This window comes from Ursus maritimus, unplaced genomic scaffold, assembly GCF_017311325.1.
Source record: "Ursus maritimus isolate PB19 unplaced genomic scaffold, ASM1731132v1 scaffold_11, whole genome shotgun sequence".
In the NCBI taxonomy this organism is placed as follows: Eukaryota; Metazoa; Chordata; class Mammalia; order Carnivora; family Ursidae; genus Ursus; species Ursus maritimus.
In genome coordinates, this window is record NW_024423453.1 from 48,758,274 (window position 1) to 48,775,553 (window position 17,280).

General features: G+C 33.5%; 1 protein-coding gene across 3 annotated transcripts in view; it reads right to left on the minus strand.

The window, feature by feature from the left end:
* The window catches only part of FSTL5 (follistatin like 5), a 687,740-nt gene that overhangs the window by 68,952 nt on the left and 601,508 nt on the right, over nt 1-17,280 (minus strand). For all 3 annotated transcript variants that reach the window (XM_040626411.1, XM_040626410.1, XM_008685591.2), the window contains one exon: nt 2,387-2,536. In XM_040626411.1, coding sequence (XP_040482345.1) covers nt 2,387-2,536 — 150 coding nt within the window. The remainder of the gene's footprint in view (nt 1-2,386; nt 2,537-17,280) is intronic.

Below are 17,280 nucleotides of genomic sequence, written 5' to 3' on the forward strand. Positions count from 1 at the left end.
GTAATCGATTTTTCTCCAGCAAAAGAAAGAATAACACTATGGCTACATTTAAACAAAATGATCTTATGATGATAATGTAGAGCAAAGTAGCCAGATACGAATAGTGAATGCTCTATATTTCCACTGATATAATATTCAAAATCAGTCAATATTTATTTATGGTGGCATAAATATACATAATAATTATCTTTGAACAGTTAATGACTAGAAGGAGTAATAAAACATTATTATTATTATTTTTTAAAGATTTTATTTATTTGACAGAGAAAGAGAGAGAGAGCACAAGCAGGGGGAGTGGTAGGCAGAGGGAGAAGCAGGCTCCCCTGTAGAGCAGGGAGCCCAACATGGGGCTCCATCCCATGACCCTGAGATCATGACCTGAGACAAAGGCAGATGCTAAATTGACTGAGCCACCCAGGCACACCCATTATTATTATTTTAATAACAAGATCATAAGGAGAACTCATTTGGACTGAGGCCCAACTTTCTAGCCTATAAAAAAGTAAATGTTAGATTCTTCTCTAAAAAAATCTCCATAATCATGAATATATCATAATATGATTTTTAAATGTGTTAGCATTATATATTATCTTTTACTAGCTCCTGGTTTTTCATAGCAATTGTAGGCACTTTGAAAAATAATATAATTTATGTGACTTTTACCATTGCATGAATATTTCATTATCAATATTTTCTATTAATTTTAAATTTTACATTGTCGTCTGAAGATGGAAATTATATGAAGATAAGTGATGTTAGCTTTTCTCACTTTTGAGTATCTAGTAGGTAATACATAATTAGTCAGTGTAGTTTTCTAGTTTGAAAACTAAATCTAAAGACCAATTTGATTATTTCTGAAACACACTTCTAATTTTAACTTGCTGGCTATAGAGTCTAAATAATCCCAAACTGAATGTCTATAATTTGATGGTCTATGCTGAAATCAAGATAAAATTGACCTGGTCAAAAATCCAGCTGTCTCAAAGACATAGAAGTGAAATATACAGAAAAATGTATATTCTCACAGTAGATACTGAACCATCAGATTGGATATATATGAGAACCATGTAACCCTGGAGGCCTTAGATAAATTTTCTAGTAGAACAATTATTGATCCTTTCCCCATGATTGTACCAGTCAGTCTCTTATTAGAAATTGAAACTTTAGACTAATTATCCACCATAAAATTTGTAACCCTAGAGATAAGAGTTTTTCAGTAGAAACAACTTTTCATTCTTTTATTTGTAATACCAAACATATCCATAGTAGACAATCAATAAATGTACACAGAGCGGATGGATAGATAGATGGATGACTGGATGATTTCATGTGAAGCTGTGAAGGACTCTTAGAATGAAGAGCCCTAACTTGGAACTTTTTGCCATTTTTTGTGGTTCTAATCAGGAATCATTAGAGGGATTACTTCAATATCCGATTTTAAACCAATACTGATGATAAAAAAGTCTCAGTAAATATAAGCAATGGTTATCTTCCATTGTCTCTCTGAAACTTTGATAGTAAGTAGATGTAAAGCACTTCTATACTGAAGATCTGCTATAAATGTTTTATATGCATTGAGTTAATTCTAAATACAACCTTATGAGATATGTACAATTATTAATCCCATTTAGCAGATTGTGCATATCTAATAAAGCTGTTTTAAGTTTATTTCCTCTGAGCTGAGAAGCAAGCTATCATAATAAGAGTCAAGGGCCTCGTTACTGTAGCCAGAGCGCCTAGAAGCAAATCCCATACCACCCCTTGGTTGCTGTGCAATGGAGTACAAATAGATTGCTGAAGTTAAACAACTTTGGAAAGAGCAGGGAATGAAACATTTGGAGACTCAATCCAGAATGGTTTTTTATAACCATGACCATGATGATGTTTATTAGGATTTTTTTCTCCATCATTGACCTATGTACATATTACTTGTTTTACTACTATAGTAAAACCTACTAAATTACTATTATCTAACAAAGTCTATCATTATCTTGGCTTTTGTTAAGAATCAAGTAAGAAAGAGATAATACTGTTTCTGGAATTGCAACTGGGAATACCTTAATTAGCCTCTGACTGGAACTTTCCTGGCTCTGAACAGAATAAGCAAATCTGAGGTTGATTTTTGTGGAACTAATCATGTTAGTATCATGATGTGTTTATGGAATCTAATTTTTGAAAGTAAGACGAATTAAATTATTTTTTTTTAATTCATTAAGCTCAAGAACAGAATGAGAGTTTGCAGCAAATGCGTACGTTTTCCAGGTATCCGAGTAATGAAACAAGTTATCAATGGCAATCAAATGGCAATGTACTAGTTACTTGGTAAAGAATTACATAAAAGTAATTTTTTAAAAAAATCACCTTCAAAAGCAGGGATCATTCATACCTGAACAACTTTTTGGGACTGCACATCAACGATAAGGACTCTGTCCAGGGTTGGCTGTGCGACATAAATGAACTTGTCTTTGACATTAACAGCTGAGGCCCACACACACCTCTGAACTTCATCTCCTTCAGCTTTGGGACAGACTTCATCCTATAATTTAGAAAATAAGGGGAAAAGAGAATATCTTAAATTATAATATGTGTATGGCATATTATGGAGCAAAATTAATGTTTGATGCTTTACTACTTTCAGCATCAGAAGTTAAATATATACATATATAGAGAGATAGAAAGTGTGTGTACTGAATCAAAGAAAACAATATATAGTGCATATTTAAGCTCATTAAGTGTACATATAAATCAATGGAAATAACCTTTTGATATAAATTTCATCAAGCCCTTAATTTCTTATTTCTAATAGGATATAGCCCTTTCATATGTTACTACCTGTTCATAACTCATAGGTAATAAATTCAATGTATTCTCTCAAATCCTCCAATCTCGAGCTTCTTTACCAGACATTAAATGTCACACTAAACTATATTTAGAGGTTATCACATCACTGGCTGCCCCAATGGCATGTTCTTGATCTTTTCAAAAGCTACCAAATCCACCAGAAATGATTGAAAGTTTTCTAATTTGTGGAGAATCAGAAGCTTAGAAAAATTATTAAAGGGTAGCTATTCAGAATGCTTATTTTATTTTTCGATTTGGTATCAAGGTCAAATTTTACAAAATCTTTTGATCTGTCCAAACAGATTATTATTCTGCTCCTTCACCCTCAACTCTTTTCTGGTTGAATATTATATAGTTTGTATCAGACAGTCATAAGTGGGACCAAAAAAAAAATACCTTCTATTTCCTCCTTTCCTGAGTTTTGTCAATAAATGAATGTTGAAGGGATATATAGGCCCTTGTGATCTGTGCTGGTAGACACATCACAAATGGAAGAAAAGTCATTTAGCTCATTATTTTTGTTTCAGGTTTTTCTTTTATTCACTGATCTTTTTGTTTTGTAATTTTCTCTATTTACCTATAGTTAGAAAACCACTAAGAATAGAGATTTGTTGAGCTGTACTTAAAACATGTGTATAATGGTACTTATTTATATAATGATAATGATGTAACGATGAACATTGATTCTAGCGTTTCATTTGTTTTATGATTTAGGTATGATCACTGATTATGATGTCTAATTTATTGATTTATGTACTCCAGTTAGTAACTCTTAAATTAGAATACTCTCCTTCTCTAATTCAAATAAAAACATTTTTTTCAGCAGACATTCCATTCACCATTTGCATTTAATAATCATGAAACACAATTAACAAGGTTTTCATTATCAACACCGCTAAGCATTTCTTTTAATTCAAAGATAACATTGGCAACAAATAAACCACATTTGAAATCTAGTAATTAAAATGGATATACCACAATAAAACCTTTTGAGGGAACACACACACAGTAGGTGTTTTTTCTGCTTGCACAAAACTTAGAAAATTAACATAAAAACCAGAGCACTTTGGAATGAGACCTCAGTCTGTGGTCTGCTGTTTTTGTTCTCCAAATTTCAGATCTGATTCAGGGAGAACCTGGAGTGTCCACTGATTTTTAAGATTCAGTCCAGAAGTTGCCAGGGACAGTCAAAACACCGGGAACCTAATATGACAGCGTTTTCCTTTAAACAGTACAAGCTGTTCCCAGGCTTCCAGAACATAACCAAACAAATTGGAAACTGAACATCCAATGTATGCTTCTGGTAGTTCTGGAGGTACGAAATTAACGCCATTACATAGAATGTACCATAATCATCCTAAAATGATTACCACTGGGGTCATCCTGTGTCATGTCCACGCCACCCTCGAGCTGGCAGCACAAACCTGAACTCTGTCCTCACCGCATGCGCAGAACAGTTTCAGTCCTCAATTCACTGAAACATTATTTTCTTTGCCAAACATATTTCTTCAGAAGCATATTAAATATCTTTGACAAGAGCCTATTTTGTGAGAATCCAGCACTATATAAAATATGTACTTGAGAGGCATGAAGATGTGGGGAAAAAAAGCGGGATCGAAGGTTGATGAAAGGCTCTGAACATAGGGAAATTGTTTATAAATTCTCTGCCGTTGTGTAAAAGCTACCAACAAAATCTGCCAAAATAATAGGAAGTGTGAGTGACCTGACACATAACTGTCAGCGAAACAACTGCTGAACCAGGAGCAATTTCCACCCCTTTGTTTGCTACAAAACTATTCAACAGTAAAATAAACTGCTCTGCGGGGAATTATTTCCTATTTGTATGCTGTCTCCATAAGATGTCCCTGACCAGCCTCACAATCATTTTTACAAAGCCATTAAAACTTTCCTGACAGCCACCCTGAGTTTTCTTTGCTTCACTTTATGCCATTATTTCTGATTATAGTCTATTAGGTCCCATTTTACTGCGGCACTCTTATTTTTTCAGATCACATAGATTAATATTTATTTCTGTGGATGGGAATTTTAGAGGAATGTTTTTCACATGCATTAGGCATTTAATGAGATAAAAGAAGAGCTCAAAAAAACCAAAGATGCAAAATGAAATTAAGATAATACATACTGATGAGGAAAATGGTCAGGAATTATATCAAGAAATTTAATTAAATCACTTTTTAGAGAAATGTATGCCACCATTTAGAATAAAAGGAATTAATAAGATATTAGAACTAATAATGGTGAGAGTCAATAAGAAAAAGACAATTCTAGCTCATAGTTAGAAATTATCTATTTCCTTTAGGTAATTTCCATATTTAATTACATCCATCCTGTGTATACATTATCCCCTTCCAAAATTTTAAAGGCAAACAAGATATGTTTCTAGTGATGATAGAAGTTTGGATTTAACAACTAAAATAATGTTGATGATACCTGATTGCTGAAAATAAGTAGGTCAAAGAGACAGATATATGCATTCATCTTTTACAGGACTTTGCCATTTTTATTTATTGTATTGATTGTCTATTAAAAACACATTTCCCAGGGCCCTTGGGTGGCTCAGTCGATTGAGCCTCCAACTCTTGGTTTCAGTTCAGGTCGTGATCTCCGGGTCGTGGGACTGAGCTCCAAGTTGGGTTCGCGCTTAGTGCGGAGTCTGCTTGAGATTCTCTCCCTCTGCCCTTCCCTCCACTCGATCTCTCTCTCTCTCTCAAATAAAGAAATAAATAAAATCTTAAAAAAAAACCTTTTCCCCCAAATCTCCAAATTCCCATCTCTCTTTCCTCATAGCCCCTCTTTCAGCACATCTTCCATCATTCATGGCAAGGACAAATGTTATTCATCACAAGCACCTCTATTTTCCTTGCATCCAACTCAGTAAGTTTCTGTCATTATCCCCTCCTCTTAACCTTCTCTCTAATCATAGATTTGTCCACTGTCCTTTGCCTTCATAAAGACCTGCCCTATATTTAATTTCTAATTGTAGTTGTCTTCAAGTATTCAAGCATTCTCTTGTAATTTCAGAAGCAACAAATAAGAAAACATTACTTGGATTTTATCTTATTTCCCTTCCAATCATCCATCTAATTTTCTTCAGACACTAAACAAGCTGTCGAGAAATTTACTTCCATTTCCTGACCTTTCAGTCTAAATTGTTCATACTTCAAACTGACTTTCATCATCCTCTCTCTTTCAAAAGAGAAAAGGTTACCAGTGGCCTCGGAATTTCCAATCATTTGTCTTTACTTCTTGTTGGGAAGCAGTTATTGAGTATTTACTATGTAAAAGACAGTGTGCAAAATTATTTTTGGGAATAAAACCATGAATACACGAGAATGCCTGTTCTCAAGTTGCTTATAATTTCTGATGCATTTGTCGATTCAGAGATTGATTCTTCCTAAAATATTCTTTCATTCTTGTAAGGCAAGTATCAGCAAACAATGACACCAGGCCAAATTCATACCATTTCCTATTCTGGTATGTGGCCCAACAACTGAGAACGTTTTTTGCATTTTTTAATGGTTGAAAAAAAATCAAAAGAAGAATACTATTTCATGACATGTAAACATTATGTGGGATTCAAATTTACATAAAGGTTTATTGAAACAAAGCCAAATCTATTCATTTAAATATTGTCTATGACTTCTCTCATGCTATAATGGCAGAAAAAGATCATGCGGACTGCAAAGCCTAAAATATTTACTATCTGAACCTTTGCAGGATAAAATGTTGTTGATCCCATTCTTGGATATATCCCTGTCTTAGTTATCATTTAAATCCTATGAGTGAAATTCTGTCATGGTGGCTTTTTTATCTTACGTTCCTTAATTATGATTCAGGAAAGGTAAGCCTCAGACTTTAGTTTTCTACTCTATTTCTTTTACATTAAATTCCTCTGAAAGTGCATTCGTTTTTAGTTACTGATTTATTTGAGAGAGGGAGTGGGGAGTGGCAGAGGGAGAGAGAGAATCTTAAGCAGGCTCCATGCCCAGCACAGAGCCTGAAGTGGTGCTCGAGCTCACGACCCTGAGATCATGACCTGAGCCGAAATCAAGAGTCCGATGCTTAACCGACTGAGCCACCCAGGCAAGCCAAGGGTGCATTCATTCTTATTGCCTTATTGTAATCATGGTCAGATGACACAAAGATATTAATTTGTGGCCTGTCAATCACCAGGCCTTCCTTCCTCTATCAGTCTCTTTACAGAAAAAAATCTGTTAAATGAACAATTTGAAATAGACATAATAGTAAAAAAGTATACTATATTAAAGGTGATTCAAAACTAAATAGAAAATTAAAAAAGGGTGAGGGGCGCCTGGGTGGCTCAGTTGGTTAAGCGTCTGCTTTCAGCTCAGGTCATGATCCCAGGATCTTGGGATCGAGCCCCGCATGGGAGGGGCGGGGGTCCCTGCTCAGCGGGGAGCCTGCTTCTCCCTCTGCCTCTGCCTGCCACTCTGCCTACTTGTGCGCTTTCTCTCTCTCTCTGTCAAATAAATAAATAAAATCTTTATTAAAAAAAGGGTGAAATACGCACACACATACATGAACACACATCAATAAATTATAGATAGATGATAGGTAGATATATGACAGAGAGGGAGAGATACACAGATGATATAGACAGACATTATCTATCTAGAGATAGATAAGTTTCGGTTTATATTAGGAAACAAAAAATCTAGGAATTCTATACAATAAAAGACTATTGAGTAATAAAATAACAGTAAAATTAATAATAATAATGATTAATAATAATAAAATTAATAATAATCATAATCATTCCTATGCTTCTTAGAGGCATAGGAAACAAGAGCACCAAAAAAGGCAAGCTAATTAAATACAAATAGGTTAGAGTTCTCTAAGATACACAGAAAAGTAAATACTGATCTTCTGCATAATTTGGATTGCAAATGCATTAAGTAGTACACAGAGCTGTGAATAAAAATAAACTGGCATTAGTGTTACTAAAAAGAAAAAGGCAGAAATAAGTATGTAACATATAAGGTGATCTAAACATGTATACACCCAATTTGGGCATTGATTTTGGGAGCACTGTGGATTCACCCAAGGGTGGTATATAGACACTCCTATGTAGGTACTGAACTGGTAGGAAATGTATATTGAGTCAAAGAATGAGGGAAAGACAGTTTGATGTTTTGATTAGTATGTAGCTCTTAAGTTTGAAAATTTGTAGGTATATTGTAGACCTGGTTCCCTTACTGATCTGGTCACTAATTATTGAAAATAAATTGATTTTAGTAGTTCTGCATTGATTAATTTTTCTGTTTCTCTACCAGTCATATTCCTAAGACTGGCACGAAGGTTCCCTCCTTTGGCAATAGTTGAGAGTTGGCGGAAGTAGAAGGACTTTGAAAAAAAAAAAGAAAGAAATTTTAAAAATCTTATTCAAAATGTATAACTGCAATCTTCACTGCTCTCCAACAAATAGTCTGTTTTTCTAGCTTGAATATTCTCACCAAAATTTCATAAAAACCAATGATTTTCCACAGCTACTAAAGAGCACACCACACATTTTATTAATCAAACTCTTCTCAGTCTACGTTTGGCCGTCCTATGTCCAACACCTATGTGACTCATCCCTAACTACCATGGGTCTTACTGATTTTCTTGTCTGAACTTCCATAGCATTCATATTTTGTGCCTTATAACTTGGCATATAACCATGTAGTATCATCCTCAGTTAAAATGTTAGCCTTTGCTCTTTCCATATTTTTACATTTTCCAAACACAATAGTGAAGGCACAATATTTCCTCAGTAAATACTTGTTTAAATGTCACTTATCATAGCAAAAAAAAAAAAGTCAAAAGTGTCTATTTCTCAGTCATGCCATGTGATCCAGAATGATTGAGAAACTGAATTTTAGAGCAGCACTATTCAAAATGTTGTCTGGGAACAGCTGCCAGTTGGCATATCATTTGTTACCAAGCTGAGAATAGTATAGAAATTGAAAATAAACATTTAGAACCTTTTATAGCAATTTGACATTGCCATAATAGCCATGTGCTCCTATGATCAGCAGACTTATCTCTTTGAATAGGATTTAGAACAGTTTGGGTAGTGTCAAACTTGCCTGGAAGGTTTCTTGGGATGAAAAATACTTACTAGTTTTTAAAAAAAATGTATTGAACAAAAACCAAAGTGATTCTTTCCCCCCAAATAGTTTAAGAAGCACTGATTTTGAGCTTTCTTTTCTGTCTCTCTGTCTCTCTTTTTAAAATCCAAACTGTCATAATCTGAGTCTATTGAGATAAATAGAAAAGTACATAATGAAACACTTTAAAAAAATATTGTTCACTTTATCAATAGAAGGCAAATAATTATTCTCAATGAGGATTTGTTCAGTTTATCATGAATCAAGACAAACAAAACAAAGGTTGTTTTGTACTGGATTGGAACGTCTAGGTTGGGATTCCTAGGATATTTTTCATAGCCATGTGGAAATATGTGTAGTCAAGGTTAAGCTTTTTTGAGTGCACCGAATACAGTGTACTCTGCTGATCCTGCTTTGCAAAGTTAAAAAAAATGAGATTTTACAATAATGTACAATTAATTTAATATCAGTAGTTATCTCCCTGTTGGACCATTTTTTAAAAAAGAAAGACTATGAACTTTAAATATTTTCATCAATTTTTAATTGAGATTACTGTTTATAACCTGAGCAATACAACTGATTTTTATTCAATTTATATAATTCTATTTGCCATTTCATTTATTAAAGTGTATAAACAGTCTAGCTCATATTAGTCAAAGCATAGGTAGTCATGGGAACGCAGGAGGTGATTTGGCTTAATTTGGCCTTAGAAAACCATCATACAGCATGATTTTGACTCCAGGATATCAATATCAAAAAGACTACATTACAGAAATTTTCATCCTCTCTTTTAACATAAGAAGAATGTATTTTTGTCTTTTAGTGTAATAATAAAAATGGAGCTGATAACATTACACTGTCATAAATTGAGAACCAATTTCTTTAGAGACACTGTATTAGAGAGGTTATGAAAGCAGGCCCTGAGGTCAACCAGACCTAGAGGTCATGTCCAGCTTTACATTCACATCAGCTGTGTAAATATTCCTTTTGACCTTCATTTATCTCAGTGGAAAAACAATATTACCTATCACATAGGATTATTATGCACATTAAATAAAATCATGTTTGAAAAGGTCAAGTGATCAGTGTTACTTGTTATTTCCTTTTTTTAAAAGATTTTACTTATTTATTTATTTGAGAGAGAGAGCATGAGCAGGGTAGAGGGGCAGAAGGAAAAGGAGAAGCAGACTCCCTGCTGAGCAGGAAGGCCAATGCAGGGCTCGATCCTAGGACCCCGGGACCATGACCTGAGCTGAAGGCAGACTAACCAACTGAGCCATCCAGATGCTCCGTACCTGTTATTTTCCTACAGAAAATCTTCTATGGGCTATATTACATGAAACTATAATAGTCTACATATTTTTACAATTTTTTTTTCAATTTTTCAAAATGTTTTGGAGAGAAGTTCACTGTGAATATTTAAGAGTTTCAGAGAGTTACTTGAAGTGTGGAATAATTGTTGCATCAAGAGAATTATTCAAGAGAATTATTTTCCCCTCTATCATTTGGTAATTCTGTGACATTGACCAAATCACTTGACCTTTCTCATTTCATCTGGAAATTGAGGGGATGGAATTAGGATTTTGTCAATTGATTTCAAAAGAGAAAAAAAAATCCAAAACTCGCTGAATTACTTCTACTCTGCTTAAACAGAAAATGTTTTACTCAATTTATAAAAATATTACATTAGATAAGAATAGCAATTAAAAAAATAAATGTTTAGAGGGTTCAATTTCAAATGTCTACAGAATGTAAGAGAAGAAAACCGCAGACCTTTTGTAAATGTAGGACTAGATGGTTTATGTCTTGGTTCACTTGGTTCTTTTAAGGGAGCTGAAATCCTGTCTCAGGCTAGGTCCAGGGGCCAATAGGCACTGAGAATCCCTGGGACAGGAACTTAATGTCTGTTGGGAAAGGCATAAATTTGAATAATGTGAGACCGAATTAAATATCAAAACCATTGGTGTCAAGTTAGGTTGAAAAACCAGTAAATAGAGTCTGGCAAAAGATGTTGGTATTAAAAGCTAATTTCAGGCACTAAAAAAAATGGATAATTATGGTGGATATCAGAAAGTGTAAATTATATGGACCCATTTAGTTCATGGTGGATAACTTAATTAAATAGTAGTGGGGATAGTTGAAACTAAAGAATTAGTTGTATTTAATTTTGTTCCCTAACATAATGAAGATTTGATTTGTATAGAAGCAATAATAGTCTTTCCTGACTTTGTTTTATTAATTGGTAAGTTGGTTAGCTAAAGGGGAAAAAAAGGATTAACACATTTTTTCCTTATCAGACAACACATGAAATTAACTGACCGGAAAGAAAAGGAAAGGAAAAAAAAAAAAAGAAAGGAAAAGACAGAAAGAATGAATGAAAGCAACCAAGCTGAGCTATAGTATGCAAACTTTTCTTTAAAATAATGTAAAACTCATTATAATCATGACATCGTTGTGAATACTAATGAATATCATGGGAAGATGGGGCTTACTCCTTTCAAATATGTTTTATTCTCTAGTTTCTTTAAGTAGCAGCAAAAAAATACTTGTTCAAATAGTCCCTTCCAACTATTGATTAATAGACTCATCAATAAAAAGATCAATAAAACATTTGTTTAAATGCAAAATGTACACATTCCCCTGTAGAATTTTTCTGACAGCTGGATACCTAGTCTTTTTTTTTTTTTTTTTTTAACTTCAAGAAGAGGGAGACTTCTTTGTAAGGTAGAGTTTTAAATTTTTACTAAAGAGCATAAATCTCTCCTTAATAGCTTCCCATCATTTGATTTGGTACTTCTGTTCCAAGCAATATGTTCTATCCTGAATTTTACATAAAAGTCCGTCAAATGTTAAAGATGTTTGTTAATGCGGCTTTAAAACATGGCTCCCAAAACTGAACTTAAGTTTTTTAACTTCAGTCCAACTTGTGGAATTCATTTCGTTTGCCTTCCTGAATATCTACTTCATAGGCATTATTTATGTCAAAATCTATAATTGCTTTAAGAAATATGATCAGAGCACAGAGAAATGAAATCTGTCAAAATACAATTGCTGGCTTTCGAAGACATTGTAAATGAATCTCCTAGGATTAATTTACCTTGATTCTTTTAAATTCTTATATTAAAATGGAGTAAATTAAATCATTTCTTATCATTACAAGTCCATAGGATAAAGAGGAAACAAAGTTAAACTTTTAAGGAAAAGAGTTGAACAGTTGTAATGAGATGGAATATCAAAAACAATACAATGCCTCTTTTCCTTCTTTAAATGGTCAACTTTTTTTTTTTTTTTTTTTAGTAGTGATACATGAGATTTGATGATGCACATTTTACTAATTTTTCTTTTTGGAGATATTAGTTAAGGAACAACACAGGTTTCATTGATTACCTTTTGAGTATGCGTATGTGATCTCTTCCTGTGAATAGCTTACTTTGTATTGTAACTATTTAAGAAATGTTGACATAAAAGCATAAATTGAGTTAATTTTACAGCTGTTGGAGTATCTACATTTGGTTAAACACAGTGTAATATCACTTAGGAATTGAACTTTTTTTGTAGCACATAATCCCACAATGCAGATGGTGACATGTCATTTTGATCGAGTTCTCCCATCTTCCCATATTGTCCAGCACAGAAGTGCCTTATGTGGGAGACAGGCTTAATAGTTTTTGCAAGACTACGATTTACTGAAATGAATTATTCTGAAGGGTGATAGATTTATCTTCAAATATTATAAAGCTATTTATGGGATAACTATACGCATTTTTATTTTTAAACCTTATTGTAACACACAAATATTTTCCATATCAGAATGTCTACCCTGAATAACATTACACTTTACCTTTTAGGTCAATATTCTTTTAAAAATTATTTTAGCATGATTTATATTATTTACTGTTTAATTATTTTTGCAAATGACCTTGCAGTCTATTTCTTACAGGTATGTGGTGAAAAGATACTGACCAAATAATTTATACACCTATGTATTTTGTTATGTTTGTATCAGTTAAACAAAAACCATGAAAACAGACCCATTTTAAAGCATATTTTGCAAATGTTTAGAAATAAATGTTTTATTAAGAAATAATGATTTAGCTCTGCACCTACCATCTTTATAGGTAGGAAGTCACAAACCAAAGTTACATTTTCTTTGTCTTTTCTCTTTAAAACTAAATCTTATTTATTATATTGCCCACAGAATTGTATTTTGTGTTGTCTCTTTCTTACTGATGAATTAGATAGGAGTTCTGCCACACTATCTGGTTTGGAAAAATTCTTGAGTAATAACATGAAAACCCTATTGAGAATTCACCGAAACTGCCTCTGCAATTTAGTTCAATGCAAATCCCTTAAAATGTACATGGATTATTTAATCAGATCTGCTACTATTTTATTCCACCTTTAAGTTTTCCAAATAATTTCAAAAGTGAGCTATCAGTAGTAAAATATATTTTTAGGAAATTATATGAATTGAAAAATGTATGCTGAACGTTACACATTAAAGAGTTACTTCTTTTTAATCAAAGTGCAGTTGATACACAGTGCTACACTAGCATCAGGTGTACAATGCAGTGACTTAAAGTGTCCGTACATTATGCTGTGCTCACCACAGGCATAGCTACCATCTGTCACCTACAACGCTCTTCCAGAACTATTGACTGTATTTCCTGTGCTGCACCTTTATCTCCGTGACTTTCTCATTAAAAGTTACTATTTTTCAATGAAAATGATAATACTGTATAGACTTTTAAATATGCTAAACTCATTTTCTTCTGCCCTTATCATAGGGAGGACATGTTTGATCTCAAAATCGAGATGAGGTAGGAATGACTCTTGTGGTGTTTTTCAGGATGGAAGAAAGAACACTGAAGATAGAGTCAGTGAAAGGATCCAGTTTCTGAAACACGAAACACTTTGGTGGTGATTTGGGACACCTTAGATTGCTACTGGATAGTGGCTCGTGTTCCATTTTCTTTAGCACTGCACAGATGAGATTTCAAAGGGGAATGGAATGATTGCCGTGTTGTTTGGCAAGTCCTAGATGAAGTTTAGGTTTTGCCTTTAATTTACAGAGCAATCCATAATGTATCCTTTAACAATGGTTTAATAAAATTTTGAAGACAAATTACCAAAATGCAAAAAAAGAGGAGTATCAATGGATAATAAATTAGTAGTTCAAATAGTTGAGATAAATAATAATTTTGAAGTTTAAGTTTTGTTTTTAATTCTTATTATATAGTTGTATCTCCAATTTTCATCTGAGAAACATATAAAATCATTATACAAGAAGTATACGGAGAAATTCAAAGTTGTCATTTTAAACGCTTTCAGCAATAATTTTTTAGTTTTTAGCAATTCAAGCATTTAATAAAGAAAAATTAAGGGCATTAATTTGCTGTGTTGTTTTTCTTTCTACACCACCTCTTAAATTGTTCAAACTGAGATTTATGACCTATCTGAAATATGAAAATGATATTAAAGAAATGACCAGCCTTTCATGTTAAATTGCAATTTTGACACTTTGTTTGAAATATAAAATGTAAACAATAAGAAATCAAGCAACAGCTTGGAAAAGTAAAGTAACATAGACATTTTAGGAAATTTCAAGAAAAATAAGGACTAAAATTTGAATAAATCATTAAAATTATAAATCTAATCCCCACAAGCATTAAAATAATTACATAATTGACAACATACTTAGAAAAAGTTAAGAACTGCGTAAGCAAAACTATTATCGTCCATAAAGAAACACCAATAGAAAATATCTAATTGATAATTCAAGAGCTCTTGCTACTGGGCATACTAAGTGAGTCAATGTAATTGATTGCATACAGTGGGACTAGGAATAGGGAGACAAGAAGAAAGAAACTACCACTTTTTATCTATGCTTTCTTGCTTTATTTTATTTCATCATGCAAATCTATTACTTTGAAAAAAGGAATAAGTACTTTTGTTGTGAGTAAAACTAAATCTTAGACCAGAACTATAGTCTAAGATCTATACAAGGTAGATTTATGTGATTTTATAAATCTCGAGTAGAAATTTTTCATGTGTAAAGACATTTGTATGAATAATTTTTATAAGTTAAATTCTTCAATTTTATCCTTAAGATATTTCCACTGAAAAATCTAAATTACTATACACACATTTATTTCTGAAGTTTATAGAATGGACTTGTAGGTGTATCATGAGTCCTTATTTCTCATGTAAAAAAAATGTTTCAAAATGACCACAAAAGATTGCCTAAGACACATACATCATTCTGGTCATAATTATCAAAATAACTTGGCTGGTTCTCATTAATAATTCTTGAAGAAGACTTAATCTGCTTTCTTAGATAAAATCACCTGCTACTCAAATCCACTAACATGCTGTTGCAACAATTTACGTGTTTCCAACTGTTGTTCTCCTGTTGGGCTTACATACTTACAGTCTAATAGAAGCACATGTGAAAAATTTTTTAAAAGTGTAATTTTTTTTAAAGATTTTATTTATTTATTTGACAGGGAGAGAGACAGTCAGAGAGAGAGGGAACACAAGCAGGGGGAGTGGGAGAGGAAGAGCCGGCTCCCAGCAGAGCAAGGAGCCTGATGCGGGGCTCAATCCCAGGACCCTGGAATCAGGCCCTGAACCAAAGGAAGATGCTTAATCACTGAGCCACCCAGATGCCCCTAAAAAAGTGTAATTTTTAATTAACAATTAGAAGGCTCTTTAAGCCTAGGGCTTCAAAGGCCAGTTTCATAAATTTATTTCTCTTAACACCTACAGACTAATCCACCAAGAAACAGAGGTAATTTACATTACTCTCTTTAGGAAGCTCTTTGAAGGACATCACTGTAACCACAAAGGGACAAAAGCTTAAATCTTTATCATTCTAAACTCTTTTTTAAGATAAGCCATATTTGAATAGAGGCCCATTGAGAAAAGAGTAAGTGGGGAAACATTCCTCTCTGAAGTACACAGTGGCATTGAATTCAAAAACTTTCTCAATGGCTTCATGGGGAAATGAATGGTGTGTGCCATATAAAGGGGCTAGGGTATTAACGAATATTTTTGTGGACAGTTTGGAGAAGTAGTAATTAGATTAGAAACAGATGAAATGCTGAAAAGGGAAATATGGAGGGATAAGTAAGGGAATAGATGAATGCCGGGAAAGCTGCAGTGCTTGAGGTAAAGGAGACCACCAAGAGAGAAAGAAATGTGCACTGTTGTGTTTCCCTATTTCTAATTTCAGCTTCAATTTCTTGATATCTAAGTAAATTCTGAATACTGTACACGATCTGTTCCTATGGACTAATTCCATTCTAATACAGTACTTACTAGTAGTATTTATTTATAAAAGTAAAGTAATTTTCATATATGGGAATCCAAAACCTAGAAAAAAGACATTTTACAGGTGATTCACATCAGACTTTCTGTAGAAAGTGTGTTCCCCTGCAGTTCATCACCATTTAATTTACCATTAAAACCACTAATAAAACCTTCATGTCTCAAAATATAGGACCCATGGATGATAAGATACATGTGATTTTCATTTAAGCTCTTCTAGTACCCATAAAAGAATAAATAGGACCATGGTGTGTGTGACGAACAGCAGTTAGAGCTCTAACAAGCAAACACGGAACGAATGGAATTAAAAAGTATTAAAAATTAAAAGAATGGTAGCTAAAGATGACAGAATCGGTGGAAACCAGAGGAGTGGAAAAGTTAGCCATCTTGGAAAAGCCCGTCATCCTTTTTTTTTTTTTTTTTTAAGATTTTATTTATTTATTCGACAGAGATAGAGACAGCCAGCGAGAGAGGGAACACAAGCAGGGGGAGTGGGAGAGGAAGAAGCAGGCTCATAGCAGAAGAGCCTGATGTGGGGCTCGATCCCAGATCGCCGGGACCACGCCCTGAGCCGAAGGCAGACGCTTAACCACTGTGCCACCCAGGCGCCCGGAGCCCGTCATCCTTGAACCTGTAATTTAAACATTTTTTTCAACCCATTTCAGTTTGCATTCTGAATTCATAAGTCTGGGAGAGAATTCTATTTGCTTTAAGTTCATACTGTAGGGGACAAGATGAAATCATGTGTACAACTAGGATAAATATAGCAAGAGTCTTATCTAGTAAGGCTATATAACAACAAAAAAAAAGAGAGATGAAAGTATAACTAAACCATGTTGCATGAATCCTCACCAACTCACTATCAAAAGCTGAAACCCAATGTAATCTGACATTGCACCAGAATTGAATTTTTATTTAGAGCAAGCAAACAGCATCTTCTGAGAGGTTTGGTGGAAAATTCTATATTCTAAGTATTTCA